Here is an 18,573-nt window from a genome sequence, read left to right as displayed (position 1 = left end):
TGTTGTTTCAGGTTCGATTCGATTTCCATATCAATGTACAACAACCAGAACGAACCGATCGATACGTATTTAAAAAGCAACGTACATGGCAATTTAAAGCGCTACTGTACCATCCTCGTACAACTATACGAATCGCGAATTATTACAGCGGTATATGCATATTAGAATATCTCAAAGTATCTTCACGTGTCTCGGATCGTTAAGTCTAACTTCTAAACCTAACAACGTAACAAGCGTTTCCACGAAATACGTATTTAACCGAACCACGGAACACGTGAGTCGCTTCGTGATCCTGAACACTTCGAGTCTGAATAAAACGCGAACAAAAAGGAATACAGTCTGCCCTATGTAAAATGGAATCACGTTAACCGTGACAGAACCGTGAAGGAAAGGAAAGGAAAGGCTCGTAACAGTTTTGGTTTGAATTGGTGGCTTCTAAGTAAAACGGAAAGGCGGTACTGGACCTCGCGGCGGTACGCCTCTTCTTGATTTACCACGAACCGGAAGATACCCGAGACTCGCAAGATCGTGATGTATCACGTTGGGTTGACCTTCTGGGTCTCTCAGGACCTCGCTGCTCGGATTCAGGATTTCCAGCCGGGGCTCGGGTCACCCGGAAATTTCTACACCGCGTATCTTATGCTACGGTTATATTTCGTGTTATGGCTTTTGGAAATACGACGGCATCGGTTCGGTCATCTCGATAGAAAGTGAGCGACGTTGCGTCGAGTCTTTGCTTATCTTTGTATCGTCGACGCTTTCTTATTGATCGAACGTATTTCTAAATGCGGACAATCGCGTACCTCTGTGAACGTAATTAAACAGACTCGACTACGTCGCGTAAATTTCATACAAATTATATCTGGCAAGCGCAATATTTATTTTTTGAAAGATATTAGACGTCCGACGAATTGGTTCTTTTCCGTCAATTATCGGAAAGATTACAGACGCGTTCGCGAGGAATTTGTACGATAATCGTTCAAATATGTATTTTCACGAGTCACAGAATCCAACTATCACGAGATAGTTCCGAAGTCACGTTCAACTCACGGTCATCGTGTACGTCGATGAAACTTAATTACGTCTACGATATTAGAAATTGAGCCGAGATTCCGACGATCCATGGATCATGGTTGGCTCTGTAATTATATTAGCGATGAGTCGTTTCCAATGGACCTTCGATTATCTAGGATTCGTTCGCGTGTATGCGCGCACGTGTAAATCTACGCCTTCGATTAGTTCTTCATCCTCCGGATATAATTGTTGTTCACGTTGGCACCGTTGAAAAATTGCTGATATTATCGACGCGCTATTATATTGTTTGCGGTCTTCTAGCTCCTATACGCATTTTCAGATTGCTTTCAGTGTCCGCCGATCACGCTAATCACGATAATCTCGTCTCATTACGGCATTAATGAGTTACAAAAAGTTTCGTGTAAGGCGTCACGCATTCGTAAAACCATTATGCCGAATACTTAAATACTATGACGGATCGCTGTACGTAGATCACAAGTCAGAGCCTCGTAAATTGGGTCCGTTGAACCTAACTGTCCATCATTATGGTGATCGCGGCTAGACAAAAAGGAAGGTCACTGGCTGCCTTCGTAGTCCTTCTTTTCATCCTTCTACCGGCTCCCTAACGAACAGATCTAATTATATCCTGGTTTAACTAGTCTCCGACACAATATTATCGGAGATATCGACCAAGACGTAAAAGCGGCTAATCAAGGATAGTTAACGCAATTTAAATATCATTTGAATTTGTTCGCTCGAAACTGACTCTTTTCTTTCGTTTCTTTGCCTAATTAACGGACACTAATGGTTTTAGTTTCCGTCTGAGCGAGCAATGATAATTTACCAATGTTAGGCAAGTTGTTTCGTTTTAGAGAAACGATAATTCTCGTTTGGAGAGGGAAAAAGAAATTAATGTTTATCTAAATAGAAACGAATGTACATATACTTGAGTTTAAACGGCTCGCATTATGCTTTATAAAGGAGAACTGTAATTAATATAAGATTCTTAATTACGCGAGGCATCTGCGTATAAATATAGGATGGTCGGTGATAAGTGAAGAATAAACGAGTTAATTCGTATAATGCAATTATATCGAGTTACGTTTCCCATAAATCGAGCTGTCTCGAAATCTTGAATTCTATTCTAATCTCTCATTCACGTATCGATGTGGACTCATATATAAAATATATCTGATATCCTGGCTAAACAATTAATTAAACCTAATAATAATAGAAATAATTATCCGTACCAATAAATGAAACCCGGCCCCAAAGTAATTTTAATAATTGAATTAATCTATATAACCGAATCAATCGCTTAGTTGCCAAGCCAATGTATATTTCTCCTTATTTTCTTCATTGAATAAAATCACGCGGCGTAAGCGATCGAGCGTAAATGGCTCGCAGGATGAAGGCGCAGTGCTCGCCTAAGCTCGTGCGTGAATGGAGGATCGCGTGTGCGCGAAGATCAAGATCGTGATCGCGTAGCTGCGTAACGATCAACGCCAATTTCTGTGGTCGAGGCCGTTCACGGGCGTTTCGCGTGGAAAATTGGCAAACGCCCATCTCGTACCCTTCCTCGTAGCGACGTAGGTGTTCCTCGCGAACGTATCTCTTTTTTTCACGTTTCGACGAACACTCGGATGATCGTATCCGTACGCGGACGAGGCTTTCCACGTAATGAGCGCACGTCAAATGCAACACGCGAGAAGAAAGATTAGAACGTGTCTAGAAATGAAGTCAGCGAATTCTAATGAACTCTTTGCTCGTGGCCAATGCGGTTACATTCGAATCGCTGATTCATGCGTTCACGTTTACGAAGAGTCGCAGAACCTTCTGCAACGGCTGTTCCACTTGACATAATTGTATAATCTTAAGGTTTTACGAGGACGTTGGTCGAGATTAGTCTCGATGCAACGGTGTAGCTTCGGTTAGCTCTATCGGGAATACGTTATTTGGTGCAACGAATCGTCTCTCTCTCTACCTCGTTTCGGTCCAGTCTTTCTACAATCGTAATATCCAGTAATTTGGGTTTTATCAACCACCTGAACTTTACACATCGTATTCTAAGTACATCTGTGAATACTTTTCGTTCGCTACGATGTCTACGTCTATCTAAGTCGTATTTACATTACGTTAGTCCATGGAATTTATCTCATTTTAATCGCTCTGATAAATTTCGTAAGAAAAAGACCTTGACCGTTCTTGACAATCGATCCGTTTCAGTCAGTGTTATATATAATCAGCGTTAACTAACTACCAGCGTTACCTCAACACTCTTGGAATATGCCAATCCTATTTCTCTGCGAGAAAAAAATACCAACGCCGTGTACAAAGTAGCACGAATACTCTATACAGCATACACTCTATACAAAATATTACAAACACTTTACACAGCGTAAGAAACTGGTCGTGTAAAAATTTTCTTGGAAAATATGGAAAGAATTCGGCCATTGAACCGAACCGTTCAACCTTGACTGATCTCTACCGATCTATCCTTCCTTCTAGATGGCATTCTCGATACATCATTGTCCCTCCTTTCTTGCTCGTCGGATCTTCCACCGGCTGAATTCGTTTGGTATTCGAAGCGAAGTATGCCAGTGAAATAACAGTACCCAAGAGCCACGACGCAGAGCCGTGAAACGGTCCACCTCTTGCTGGTCCTAGCCGGCTGCCAGCTAGGTCAGTGCCACCTCGAGGATTTAGTGTCACTCGAGCTCGGTTACCGAAGCGTGCAGCCGAGAAAAATAAAGCAGGGGAACACGCCGGAATCGTCAGAGACACGAAGAGGCGACCGAGGAAACGTTCAACGATGATAATGGAGGAGCAGCTGGTTGGGGCATTGCGCGCGGAACAACGACGACGTTTTCGAACCACCGCGAGAATCACGGGGAGAGACCGAGAAGAAGATGAACGACAGCATTGTTATCATCGCTTTAATCACCGTCTTTGTTACCTTTCGTTCCCTTCCTCGAGAATCCTCCCGTGGCAGACGTTCCAAGAGTGTTTTTAAAAGACCGCTACGGCGAAATAATATTTATACTACCGCTTGCCAGTGTTATGCTGCCTCGAGTAACGTTTATAATGCTCCCAAGTATTTAGATATATGTAGCGGGTTTGTGGTTACAGTGAATTTCATCGCACTCTACCGAAAACGATGATAAATCGACGTCAAATAAGGGACACTGGTTGTTACCTTAGGAACCTTAAAAGATGTACTATGATTCGAGGTATTTCGCGGATTTTTATGATTGCGAATTTTATCACGCTGTAAATTAACGCAATTCGAGAAGAGACATCAAAACGTGTTGTATTCGTGTGCATCGAGTATCAGCAGGATTACGCACGAAAGCTTAGGGAAAAAGAATTATGCCTGAGTTGTTCGACGTTAGAAACACCGAGGAAGTAAGAATCGTATTTCACTTTGTGCGAGAGATTATAAAAGTAAGAAAATTGATGTCAGTCGAACGGTAATAGATACCACGTTAGTATGTCGCGGCGTTTATGTGCGTACATATTGGCTACAATAGCAACCAATATAATCTCGTTCGCAGTAGCTTGAAATACGAGCAAGCACACGATACAGCAACAAACTTAATTGCTACGATAATAATTTTATCAATCAGTCAATTCGCAAAGATGTATCTGCACTATCCAACAATTTGAAGTACAACCAACTTAATCTAACTTTCCGAAACACCGTGTATACATTGCGTTCGCAGGATGGTTATTGATGCGCTTGCACGCCGTGTCTTTCGGGAACAATTTCCCGCCGCGTTTACATTGTATAACGCGACGGTTGACAAAGATGAAAAATCAGCCCGGGGATTATAGTCATTATTCTCGTTGCATTGCCGCGGCTGATAGCGATTTGTCTGGCGCTCGCGTTCCTACGGCCTCCCGGCGTCGACAAAAGGACCGGTGCTGCCTCCCTTCACGCGTTCTTCGACGCGCCAACCTTTTGTACGATCGCGAATTCCCTTGACCGCCGGTTCGTTTGTAAATTATTAGCGAGGAACACGCTTATCGCCCTACGACCAGCCGCCGCGCGTATATCGGTTATATCGGTAAATCATAGCCGAGCCCTTTTCGCCTTCTATTCTCGATTCGTAAATTGTTGGTCGTGGAATCGTACGCGGCACCACGTAGCCTGTAATTACTTAAGCTGTCAGAGTATGATAGCTTAAGGACAATCGTAGTCTGCCGGTCGAGGTTGCTGACATTGTCGCGCGAATCGATACGAGATGAGTCAGTCCTAGCGCGCCAACACACCGTAGCGTTCGGACCTGAGGAGCTCGCAACGACAACGGGGCAACTCCAACGTATAAATTGCATTTGTTCGAGGACAAAGAACGCTACAGGTTTCGCGTTCAAACGACTATAAATTTATCTACTTTAGGATTTAAGACATCGTATATTGCGTATAATTCGTATATCGAGAATTCAAGTACCGATCGTTGTGCTTGCGAGATAAGACGGAGAAATTGATGAAAAACAGGGTTGATCGATTTGGTTTCGTGCAAGGTTCAGATCGTAACTTCGCGAGAAGGTTGAACAGAACTTCGATGTATTCCGTAGGAAACGAAAACGAACACGTTCTCAAGGTTTACGCTGTTACGCTGGACTTGGAAAGGAAAAGTAGGAATGCATCGAACTCTGAAACAATGGTGTATCTGTTGCTGCAGGGTCAACGGACATGGCAGTGCGAAGTACGCGTGTCTTTGACCGGAATGACACGCACAAGTGGTACATGCTTTATCTTGACGCGTGGAAAAGCCGTAATTGCGTTGCACGATTTTAATTGCACGACGTCCACTTGTTCGCAACATGTGATTTTAACGGAACACCGCGTAGGTAACCGATGGGACAATGCGCGCGTTCAAATTGACGTGATCGCGGAAAAAGTTAGCAGAGAATCGCCAATTTTATCTCGGTGGCTGTTCCTTCCTGAATGTCGCGCGTTAATTCGCATTCGTTTCGTGTCGCGTTCGTTTCACAGGTAGAAAACGATTGCCAGCGTGGAGAACTTTATCGGTTGTTTCGCGATTTACCCGCGAATAAATGCGCGCTAATCGCGATGTTTGTCGCTTGTCGGCGATTCAACGACGGTACTAACGGGGTACGAGCAATCTGTGTCGTACGATTAGGAATGTTTGGTGAACCGAGGAACGATATTTGGAATCGATAAAACCAACGTGGACAGGCGATGCAAACGATTAAACGCGAGTTAATGGACGTGCAAAGTATTTCACGTGCTCGAGGAAGAATTTGGACACATAACTGAGATAGATATATCGAAAAACAAACGTAAGAGATACGAAGATTTACAACATTTGTTACATCGTATCATAAGAATTTTTTACAAAATTGTTTCGCTTATTTTTCAAGTACTTATCGGGCACGTTGAATCATGTCTTATGTAGAATTTAGGACGAAATTCGTTAATTTGGAGTGTACAGAGGATTAAGATCGATCTTTTTTAAATAATAAAAATACATATTTTCCGGGCGATTTGATAAAACGGCGTTTAATTGGTTCTCTTAGAACTAAACGCGTTGATCTTGTGAAATTTTCTGCAATTTTGTTCCATTAATAATGACTTTATCATAGGATTAATAACGTTTATCGTACGAAGGATGGTAAAATGTTCAATGTTACGAGTAGGTAGCACACTTTCGATACTCCTGCATTCCGATGTAGTCGATGCGTTTTTGTACCTTCAAATTTTGCATAAATGCATAAATATTCATGCTTTACACGTAAGAAGATCAAGCGCAAATATCCAAGGATCATGCACGAGAAATGCGCATCTTGCAGCGAACAGTACAGCAGTGTCTTTTCTCTCCGGCGTCCTTCTAACTCTGAATGCATTCATATTTTAGATCCTGGCATAGAGTTGCACGCGAGAGAGGCGTATGCTCGGCCGAGGATAGAAGAAGGTATGGAAGTGGCAAGGAAAGGCGTGTCGAGACAGTCGAGGAGAAAAGGAAAGAAGAAAGCCGAGGATCATCGTCATCTTCTCGCGATGCCAAGCGAGGCAAACTTATGTAACGCTTTCATGCAAGACAAGGCCAAGGTTTCCACGACTCAGACGCCTTGGCTACACCTTCGTTCATAAGTGTTAGGATATCTACAGGAAAATATTGTTTCTTCGTAGAATATATTTCGGATTAATTTCACACAATGTAATTTACGAGAAACAATTTACAGGATATATTTTCAATTGTTACGTAATTGTGAGAAAATCGAGAACGTAAAAATGCACAGAATCCACATAACGATACAAGCAAAGGTGTCTAGAGCATTCCTCCTACTATTTAGTACCATTGTAATTATTATCAAGTAAACTTTGTTCTATTTCGACGTGTATACGCGTCAGTGCCTGATTTTAACTACGCACACCGTAATGAATTTTCGAAACTAAACTCCGTAGTTAACAGGTTAAAAAGCAAGCGATTTTGTTTCGTTGCTAACTCGATCACCGTGTTTGAACTTTTCCAAATTTCACTCGTCTAAACTGGTTGGAAGACAAACAAATTTACCGGTTCGCTAGGTTTTCCCATTCGGCGAGGGTTCGATTATTAATCGAGCGATTAACTAAGATTTCGTTTCACTAAGTGCAGTGGCACAAAGTATGTTTACGACGAAGGTATTTGATAAATATAACGTTGATCGAACGATTCGTTTCGTAAATGAAATTAAATGAAATTAAATCAAAAATCTTAAACACACGGTTTTGTGCGGAATTCCCATACTTATGAACGAAGGTGTACGTACGTGTGGTCCCTCTGCTTCATATTGTTTTATGCCACAGTCGGCGACGCATTTAATTACGTCTATCGAAAGAAACGTCGCGTATCTTGTTCGTCGGACCACCAAGATGGTGGAATTTCGAGTCAGGAGGCGGCTGTAACGCGTAACAGGACAATGCTCGATTGTATAATTTGGACGCGTCCTCCGTGGGGACGGATAACTTCCTTTGAGAACAGACCTTAACCACCGTGCGTACCGTGTAATTATTTTCTGAGATCGTTGAAAATATAAAAAGGCTGTTCGCGCGAGAATTGTTTGACAAGGACTCGAAGGTTTCGCCCGGTTGATGTTTGTGGAGGTTTCAATGTCGCTGCTGTTAAGGTTTCTCAACGTGTGTGTATGGTTTAAAGCACCGAATGAAAGAATGATTTGCAGATCCTTTCGGTTAAACGTTATATCGACTTGGACACGTTTTATTTAAAACGAAGATTACGAATAAAGAAGACGATTAATTAATCCAATAAAAGTAATCGGTGGTTTAAAGCGGCGAATGAAAGTGATCTTCGGATCTTTTCGGTTAAACGTTGTCAAGACTTGGACACTTTTTATTTAAAATGCAAGTTACGAATAAAGAGAACGATTAATTATTCCAATAAAAGTAATTGACGGTTTAAAGCAACGAACGAAAATGATTTTCAGATTTTTTTTTTTTGGTTAAATGCCATTGACTTGGACATCTCTTATTTAAAATGAAAATCACGAATAAAGAAGACGAATAATCGTTTCAATTACAATAATTCTTGGCTTAAAACACCGAATGAAACCGATGACTTTGACATTTTTTTGGTTAAACGCTATTGGCTTGGACGCTTCTTACTTGAAATGAAAATTACGACCAAAGAAGACGATTAATTATTCCGATAAAAATAATTGGTGGCTTAAAGCACCGAATGAAAATGACTTTGAGATATTTTCGGTAAAACGCTATCGATTTCGACGCTTCTTACTTCGAATGAAAATTACCAACGAGGAAGACGAATAATCGTCCCAACGAAGATAAAGAGTACATTTGAAAGCGAAGCTGCGTGCCAGTCAATTTTAAAATATTTGGACAAACATTTTGCACGTGACGAAGCTGCGTGAAAGCCAAGAAATGCAAAAAGAAACGTGATACGGCGAAAATGTAGCTAATAAAGACAAACAGAAATGGATCTCCCACGTTTCCTTCTCACAATTTCCACATAAAAATCGACGCGCGACACAGCGACAATGGTGCCACAGCGCTTAAAGCTTGCAAGCAACGTTCCTCAAAAACAATGAAATTCGCACTTTACACGCGCAACGTTTTCGATACTCCGAGAAATAATTACGTTCGCTGAGTTCGAAGCGGCGGTACCTGCTACACGTTTCCACGGAAATTACAGTGTAATTTAGTAACAATTTCAACCGTAATTATCGCACACAAATACCGCCCTTATTTTCAGATTTTACACGTCAAAAATTCACAGTGCGGCGTGTAGTTACACATTGTTCTTTGTTTTCTTTTTTCTTCCTTTCTTTTTTCATGCACGTTACTCGAGGCGTGCGATTGACACTGAAAGCATTCCTTCTCGTTAGGTCCGTTATCGGCTTCTATCTTATCTTTCGAGAAGGTTTCCTTCCTTTTTCTCACTTTCGTTGCTCCCCTTCGTCGCAGTTTTTGTTCGCTTCGTCGGCTAATAACGGGAAACAGTGGAACGGAACAGGCATCGAGAAATCTTTAACGAGTTCCATGGAACTCGAGCGAGAACTGTTTTTGCCCCGTTATTCGTCACTTTTAGTGTCAATCGGTATTCGTGTCTGTTTCGTACACTGTCGCTTAAAAATTGACGCCAACGGCGCTCATCTTCCTACGGTTTACGAAGGAGAATAAACCGAAGCATTTCAAATGTATCGGTTCGTTTCCCATTTCTGATAACGTCAAAGCGAAGCACGAGAAACTTTTTCGCATTAACAGCAAACACAGACGACGGTAATTACGTATCATCGAGTTACGTACACTCGCGAAGCGACAATAATTCTCGATATTCGATAAAATATTTTTCTGTTGTTCCTTTATGAATTACATTTTTCAATAGTATTTCCATTTTTATTATCGCGTCGTTCGTGGAATATCTATAACGATTAGTATTTTTATGTACGTGTTTACGTAATGTGTATTGGAACGAATAGTTGCACACAAATACGATACGTATATTAGCTTCTAATAAATTTATTTGTCTGTGTGCACTGCGATCCTAAATTCCTGGTACGAGTCGGTATAAGACCATCATATTTAAACGTTTGGATTTTCCCTTCATAACTGCTCAAAAACTAATGGTCTAAAATGCCTGAACAATCGATTATGTGTTGCATTATTCATCGAATTTTACTTGTGCTGCGCACGCTGCCTGCGAAACGGGTTTTCTTTTAATAAATGCAGTCACACTCCTCCTTCGTAAACTTAATGCGTTCGCCGCGATGCACGTCAGAATGATTTCCGGTACGGATCATAACGGAGTTGAAGTGTAAGCATCCGAATATCCGGAGACGGGCCTAACCATTGTGATAATGTTTTCGTATGTTTCTCGTATAAGAATTACATTCGATCTCTTCAAATTTCTTACTACGATATTTTGATAAATAGATCTCGAAATTTTTAATGGATTTGAAATGGAATTGAAATTAGTCTGTTAATACTTCGTAGTCTTTAATTCGCCAATGTTTCTCCTCGTTTTGTAAATTTGTCTACTCTCGGATCATTTACATTTAGAATTTTTTCTTCTTTTTACGTAACTTTTTAACCATTTCACTCGTGACAATTTTAAATTCGATCGCAGCTCGCCTTCAAATTTTCGTAGCTTAATTCCTCTGGTGTCTCATCTGATGTACCTAATGCAAACTACCGGAAGAAAAATAAATTTCACTGTATGGATCAGTCACTGTTACTTAACTAATTGCGTGGAACTATTTAAATGATGACAGATGATATTTTCCGAAAATCTTCCGTAAGAGACAAAAATACTCGAATCGAGATATTTATAGAAATATTTTTAAACCAAGGCATTGCGATAGTTTACCATTTTAATACCTACTTTGTGATACGCGTAAATTTCGATTTCCTCTGCTTCGTCTAATATTTAATTCCTCACAGATTCCACACAAATTCTTTCGATCCGAAATACTCCCACAGAACCTAACTACTAGTACTATACTATACGTAAACATTTCGCCTTTATTTTATGTTCAATCCTGGCCTCCGATTTCACGCAAATACTTGCAATTTTACACGACTCGATCTTTCCCATTTTACGTCTTCCTTTTTCCCATTTCCCACTCGATCCACTTCGCGGTACAACGCTGGTATCACTCACCTGATAAGGATAAGCTCCTGGTCTATAGTAGCTGCCGGTGTTAATCGCCGGGTAACTTTTGCTGCTGCTGCCACACATAGAAGCCATCTTTCATTGATTCCTCTTCGTTTCTCTTTCAGCACCAGTTAGTTTCTTGCTACTCTTTTTCCACTCACGTCCAACTTCCACAGACAATGGGATCGCGTCGTCGTCGTCGTCGTCGTCGTCGTCGTCGTCGTCGCCGTCGTCTCAAACGTTTCCAGACGTGTTCATTGCTGGACACAGTTCCTTTTCTTCTGCGGTCGTCCGTGAACGATTACTACCGATTGTTAGAGAAAACAGAGGCGGAAATTTATTCAAGGGAAACGCGAGTGTTATACGCCTCCGCTCGAGTTGGAGATTCGCGCGCGTAGACACGCATAGGCCAACGATATGTTCGCGATGCCCGTGGTATTCAAGGTCACGGTTGTAGCACAATTTTTTTTTTCACAGTCCTGAACAGTCCCGTTAAGCACAGTTGCCGATATATTCATACGCGACCAACGTATTTTTTCTTCTCTCGCTCTGTCTACCTTTTAATGGGTCGACCCATAAAAAACCAGTTCATTTTTCAGACCTGTTTTAAATGCTTTCGAACCACGCTGGTCCCATTTTTCACTCCGTTTGAAACGCAGAATCTCAGCTTCGATACCAATCACCAGAATCGCTTGCAATTAACATCGATCCTTTTCGATCAGCTTCGATCGCTTACGATTGCCTCTAATCACTTTCCCTATGACTTCTCGCACGATAAACTCCTCCCTATGTCCGATGATTAATCGCTAATCCAAAGTCTTTACCAAGAAATAAAGAAACTCTAAATTTCGATCACGCGGTTTATCCAAGCACCGCGATCGGTTCGATGTTTTCAACGACAAATTCATTCGCGATCGTTTAACCGATGTTTAACCGTTTGCTCGTCCCTCTTTTTTGTAATTTACAAGGAGCGAGTATTTTAGCGAAGGTAAGCAGATCGTTGAACGATAGGTTTCGAAGAAAACGTATATCGTAGTTCGACGAGAGAGAATCGAGACGAGGCAGAAAGCACGCGGCACCACACGTCCTTCCTCCGAGACGGTTGACCACCGACTGACAGCAGGAGATCTTCACGCACCGCCGTTCTTCATCTTCATCCTTTCCGTTCGGCTAACAGGCACTGTACGCCGTTCATCCGACTTCTTCTTAAAGTCGAGCGAGTCAGCTTTGTCGGCTAGGCAGCGCTTCACGCTACCTTACTTTTTGGCGGGTCCTCCACCTCGTGGGAACCGAGTCGGACGCTATTTTTCTTCCTTTAATTTTCGTCGCTGTTTCGCTTCTTTCCCTGCCTCTTTCTTTTTCTTCTTACTCCTCTTCTTAGGCAAAAGGCGGATTTCTTCGTTCTTCTTGATTCCACCGCGTTCTTTCACGTCACACTCCACACCCAATTATATTTTTCCAACGTTAAAAAGTCTCTTCAGTCTGGACGAAACACGAAGCGAGTCTTACCGGTACGTCTGATTTCTCGCTTCGGTTATTTCGTATTGAACATTTTCTTAAAACGTCGCACGGATCCTTTCGTTTGCTAAAATGAACGGTAGATGGAAATACAAAGATTCGTGGACCGTAGTAGCGCTGGGTTAAGCAAAAGGCAGATTTCTTTCTTTTTTTTCTCCGCCCAAGCGAAACGTAAATTTCCGTTTCTTTTTTTTCTCTGTATTCCTCTCGGTCTTCGTTGCGCTTCGGGCAGCCAGGATTCGTGCCTCACCGTCGCCGCGCCAATTTGTCCCGATTTCCTCGCGTCGCCATCGAAATCGATCCGCGAAAAGAGACCCACAGACTTTGCGATTACGTTTACCTCGACGCTGCACGTGTAATGAGAAAATGGCGTCCCGACGTCCGCGATTCGCGTTTAGCGCTCGCGCGGAGATTTCGATACGCGGTCAGGCGTAGTACGGACGAGGTGATTTCGATGCGCGCACGAGGTGTTGCCTTTCAGGCGTCGAAATCCCTTCAGCGTTCGGTCTTCTTTCAGCCTGAAGCATCGGACCAGCGACAAGCTTTCCGAGGGAATTCCTCATTTTTCGACGTAGGTGTGGTACTCGTCTCATTTTTACCATTCCGTTACCGTTATCGTGATTTTTGCCAACAATCGTCTCACGAGTTTGTTTTACGCTTCGTATAATCGGACTAAAATTCTCAGCGAAATTTTACTCGTCGCAAAGTACAAATTAAAATACGTAAATATTCGTAATACGTCGAGTATACTCGTCGAGCATTTGCTAGACGAGAGGAATATTTGTTTAGGAACCAATTTACCATCCATTTGGCAAAGTTCATGAAAATATGGAATTTTTTGGATTGGAAATGCGGATTTTGTCAATACCAACTAATGACAAAATGCGCATTCCTTAGCTGCGAAACTATTAATCATCCAAACATTCTTATCTGTCGATATTACGATTTACTCGTGAAATTTTGTCAAGTCACTGAGACAATCTTTCAATTACAAGACGATTTTGTAATTTTCTCACAAATATGCTCTCGACCTCGTCGTGTTAAACGCAACGACTTAAATTTCTTATGCCGCATTTTCAACTGGCAATCCCGATTCTTCTAACTGCATCGTGCGTTAAGGTTGTAGCCTACGCTGCATAACTGCAATTATCGTTTTATATCAGACCGTTGCACGTATATACATATAATGGACCGAGGTATCCGTAGATTACGCGGCACGATAATAACCGGCACTGATGCTTGATTAACAAACTTGAAAAGAATACAGTAACAGTATAGCAGGGGTGCAGGGCCGTGTTCATTGTATTCAACACTGATCGAAACAGTAGGTTACTATGCGGTCTCTACAGTTCTCCGCGATGATACTCGTATTATTCACGACGAGTAACGCTATTCGTAAGAGAAGTTAATGATACTGGTTGCACGACCCTTGATGAAACCCATCGTCGTCTCGCCTATGTAATATCGCTGCATCGATAACGGTAAAAAAATTTCCACCCGCAAAATTTCTCACGCTGGACATCGAGGGTACGGGTACGGTGGGAGTGGAATTTAAGTATGTATTGTGAGCATGAAATTCGCAGAATAATTTTACAAGAAATTAGCACAATACAGGAGTCATTATATGTAAAATTATTGTAATTGTTTTACTATCAACTTTTTGCTGCGAATTTCTCCAGTTATTCTAGTTACGGGCTGTAGCGTGCGAGTGGAAACGATCTTTGCAATTTTTTAAATAAAAACTCGTCACCTTTTTCTCTTCATGGTCGTCGCTTTTTACCACTCTCAAAGACGTTAAATCGTATTATATCTGCGTGACAGAGGAGGAGAATAATAATGTAACGTAACAAATTACGAAGAAGAACCATCGATTTAATGTATAACTCGTAAGGAATAATATTACCGAAAATATTTAGATATATTGGTTTTTCTAAAATAAAAGGAGACGAAGGTACGCCAACAGAAGATGACACTTCTGCGGAATGTTTCTTCCAATGAGAAAGAAATTTACATTACAATGAAAAACATATAGAACCTGAGTAGAGAATCGTTTATCTACCGAGTATTATAACTAGCACCGTAAGTACATAAAAATCCACAAGTCTACTTATTATAATAATTTCATCGTATCGAAGTTTTTAGAGGAATCGATCGAAGTACTTTCACCTTCGACTAACGACATCGGCTCGATATGCAAATCTATTCTTTGATAGCGTTACAGTTTCCCATAAACGGTAGAGCGTAGACTCTGTATCGTAGTTATACGAAAACTTTTGCGAAAGGCTGTATTGCTGGCTTTCAAATCAGACTGCGTACACCAGCTTTGTCGACCTGGTTCCTAAACACGACCGGAATCTACGGGTAATTATCGTGAATCCTATTCGTCGAGACACGGCGTTTATTATATATGTAGATTATACATATCGGAAGATAAACGAACGACAGAATTTTCTATAACGGTTTCCTCTTGAAAAACGACACGATCTCGTTGCTCAGCTTTCTTATTCTTTCAATCAATATCGCCAAGAAATACGAACTCGCCGATGCGCTTTAACGATCGCTCGTAATTAATTTTCATTACGCCAGCCATTTCCGTTTCTCGTGTCTCCGAACCATTCGCTTTATTACACGGCAACCTTCGCGATATTGGCTTACGATTATTATTCAATGTTTGCACCAACGTTTATTTTAATTGATTACACGATCACGTTACACGCACGGTACGCAACACAGTGGTCGCTATTGCGTGATTTAATCGAAATTGGCAAGATGGTAACGTCGGTGATCCGCTATTACGATAATTAAAGCACATTTGTCCCTATAGCTGGAAGAGATCTGGCCGATCGAATCGATCTCGACAGCCAAGCGCAATCAACCTACACGTATAATCACTGTCAAATCGTTCATACTTTGTCGCTTTTCTGCCGTGGTCTACGTAATAAATCAGACCGTCGAATAACGATTTATTGGCAGGAATTTTCGGCCGAACGGTCATTACCGCACCGTTAAAAAGATTTAGCGTTAAATTGCGTAACCGTGTATCGTTCTCGCCATATTTTTATTGTACTCCAATAGAATATGCACGGAATCGCAGAAACGTTGTTGCTTACGGATAAGTTATTGATTTCAATTATCGATCCTACGATAGACTCTGGATTTTTCATACTTTCACGGCAAGCTTGACGGTGGAGACACGCGTAGAGAAAAAGTATGAAATATCCGAAAAGCGGTGCTCGCTGTATTTCGTGGTTCAAACGAATTTCTTCGACTATCTTTGCAAGAATATTTATTTAAATATCGTAAGACGAATTTGCAGTCTATCTATGATTTATCAAGTGTATGGGTATGTGTATTCTCGAATGCACAGTGCTGTCATTTGGTAATTGAGAAGTAGCTGCGCAAGTTGAAGACGAAGCAAATATTTTTAAACTTAGCCTGGTACGTTATAACGTAGCTTAGCTTTCCACCGGATCCTTCGTAGCTAAGCTCCAACATCTTAAAACGCAACTCTACCGAGAATCATCGACGGACTGCGTATTTTATGCATATTTATGTATTCGATAATGTAATTAAGAAAATATCTAAATTGCTAAAAAGAGTCTTAAAATGACCTGGGTAGAAAGTTGTTTTATCTATCAAGTATTATGGAAAGCACCATATCTTGGATATTTTATATATTTTTTCACTTTTATTTTTACTTTCCAGTGAGTAAATCTACTTAATATCTACTTCCATCTGGCATTGCCCGCGCTATCTTTTTATCCAGCAATGTAATCGTAAGAATAACAAAGTTGATGTTCGAATCAGTAGCTGATTCATCAGTTGATTTTCCCACAGAGAGGAAGGCGTGTACTCGCGCGTTCTTCGATATCGGTGCGTGCTACATTTAGAAAGAAACGTGTACACGGCGATTAAGATCGTTACCGAGGAGATCGCCGAGCTTTTTACCGCAGATCTGCATAGACCTCGCCAATCGACTGCAAGTCCGTAACTCAACTCGCATCCGGACCAAGGTAATCTATCTTTTGCTTTATTTATTTCTTTGGCTCGTTACGTCGCAGATCTCACGTTGTATCATCTTGTGTCGAACAGTATCGATTAAGGATTTATCGAATGGAAATATTTTGTTTCTACGAACAAACGCAATGGTCCCTTGGTATTGTGTTAAATCTATTTTGCTACTTTTTAGAAGCGTTTAAGAAGATGCTTTGTTATTAATCGAGGAGACACTGTCTTGTGATTTTTACGTAACCTTCTTTTCGTTATTCCAATATAATAACGCTCGAAAACTGGAAAAACGAATTACTCTTTAGTTAGGTAGATCTTGCGCGAAGAAAATAAAACTTGATGTGCACCTCCTAAGGAATCGTCTATCTGAATTTATAAAGTGATTTGTATATTTATTATAATAATTTCCATATTTATATGCGACGAATCAATCACTCTCTGCTCTTAGATAGATGTTTATACGTGAAAATATTAACGCTTGACGTGCTCTTTTAACCAGTTACCTGTTTGGAAGCTTTGAAAAGCGTGCACCTAAAACGTGTAGCAAAAGTATACAGAAAGTATACGTGGCTGTTATAATGTACAATTAAATCGCAACGAAACGACTGTTGTATTTTTTAATTTCACCGACAGGGCTCTTCGTAACGCTAAATAATGCCGCTTGTTCGTGACGAGTATACTCGTCAAAAACAGCTAACTGGTTAAGAAAACGTGGTTGAATTTATTACTTCAGTTTACACGCGACATCAGGTGGAAATATTTCCGAAAAATATCATTAATCTCCACTATGAAATTACCATCGTAAATGGTTCGTGTCTTATGCATAGTACTGTGTACATTACATTAGACGTTATCCTCGTAGGCGTCACGCGCGCGTTAACGCGTTCCTCGAGTGGCGGTGTTTCCCAGACCTTGGTCGCGTAACCTTCGATTTCTAACGTTGCGAAATTTCTTTTCCATATATTACGCGTTGCGCGTACGATGCACGCCTATAGCCAGAATAAAAAGATGTAGAAAAAGCGCAACGCGATCGGTAGACTCGCGCTTTCGATACTGAATGGAGGATTACGCGAACACGGCATACCGTTTGTACATTGTTACGACCATAACGTTACGGAACGTAATGTTACGCTATTTGAAAGCGAAAATGCTATTTTCGGCGCCATTACTCACCGTACTTGTATTTACTTACTTTCTTATTTACTTACATATCATTCGTTCTACATTTTACTTTCGTGTTTTCTAAATTTATGGGATTATTACTTTGTGTATATATATTTTTTACAATATCTCGTGTATAGTTCTATGTCATGAAAAATACATTGTGCCGTATTTATGTTTTCAACGTTTGTCTTTTTACAGCAGACAAAAAGAATTTTCCCACGTACCTCGAAGGGAATCTTTATCTTTCCTTGAGAAATATCCACCGGATTTTAAGATAATTTTGCAAGCTGAATTTTGTTAACATTTTTAGACAGACCTTGCGCCTTTAAAAATAGCGATCGATGTTGTAGATATGTAGTTCTCGCGTGGATAGCTACAAATCGTTCGTTATAGGATTTACTGTTTTTCCATTACGAACTTCTTTGTGCATGTACGTATCTTTATATGCGTATCACGCACACTACTTGATACAGTATAACAAGATACAGTAACATGTATATATTACTTATCAATTATCATAAACATCGAAAATACCAACCGATTAAGCAACCTGCTACGACCTACTGGCATCAAACGCAACAAAGACGCTTCTCTTTGATACCTCTTATCTTACCTTCAACCCAAGCTTAACGGTACGACGAGGAACGACTCCTCTACATAAATTCCTCGTGGTTTCTCCTTGCTATTAGTCGCGTTCGTATCGCGTCGTTGAGACAAAAAAAAAAAAAAA

General features: G+C 41.0%; 2 protein-coding genes across 2 annotated transcripts in view; one reads left to right on the top strand and one right to left on the bottom strand.

Moving 5' to 3' along the window:
• LOC139986390 (uncharacterized) overlaps positions 1 to 12,286 on the bottom strand; it is a 33,052-nt gene extending 20,766 nt beyond the window's left edge. The window contains exon 1 of the mRNA XM_072001680.1: positions 11,160 to 12,286. Within this exon, the coding sequence (XP_071857781.1) occupies positions 11,160 to 11,246 (87 nt within the window). The 5' untranslated portion in view covers positions 11,247 to 12,286. The remainder of the gene's footprint in view (positions 1 to 11,159) is intronic.
• A 4,303-nt stretch (positions 12,287 to 16,589) lies between these two features.
• The window catches only part of LOC139986404 (dynein assembly factor with WD repeat domains 1), a 58,478-nt gene continuing 56,494 nt past the window's right edge, over positions 16,590 to 18,573 (top strand). Inside the window, exon 1 of the mRNA XM_072001714.2 lies at positions 16,590 to 16,684. The gene's annotated coding sequence lies outside the window, so the exon portion shown is untranslated. The remainder of the gene's footprint in view (positions 16,685 to 18,573) is intronic.

This window comes from Bombus fervidus, chromosome 4, assembly GCF_041682495.2.
Source record: "Bombus fervidus isolate BK054 chromosome 4, iyBomFerv1, whole genome shotgun sequence".
Taxonomy (NCBI): Eukaryota; Metazoa; Arthropoda; class Insecta; order Hymenoptera; family Apidae; genus Bombus; species Bombus fervidus.
This window is presented reverse-complemented; position numbering and strand designations above follow the sequence as displayed.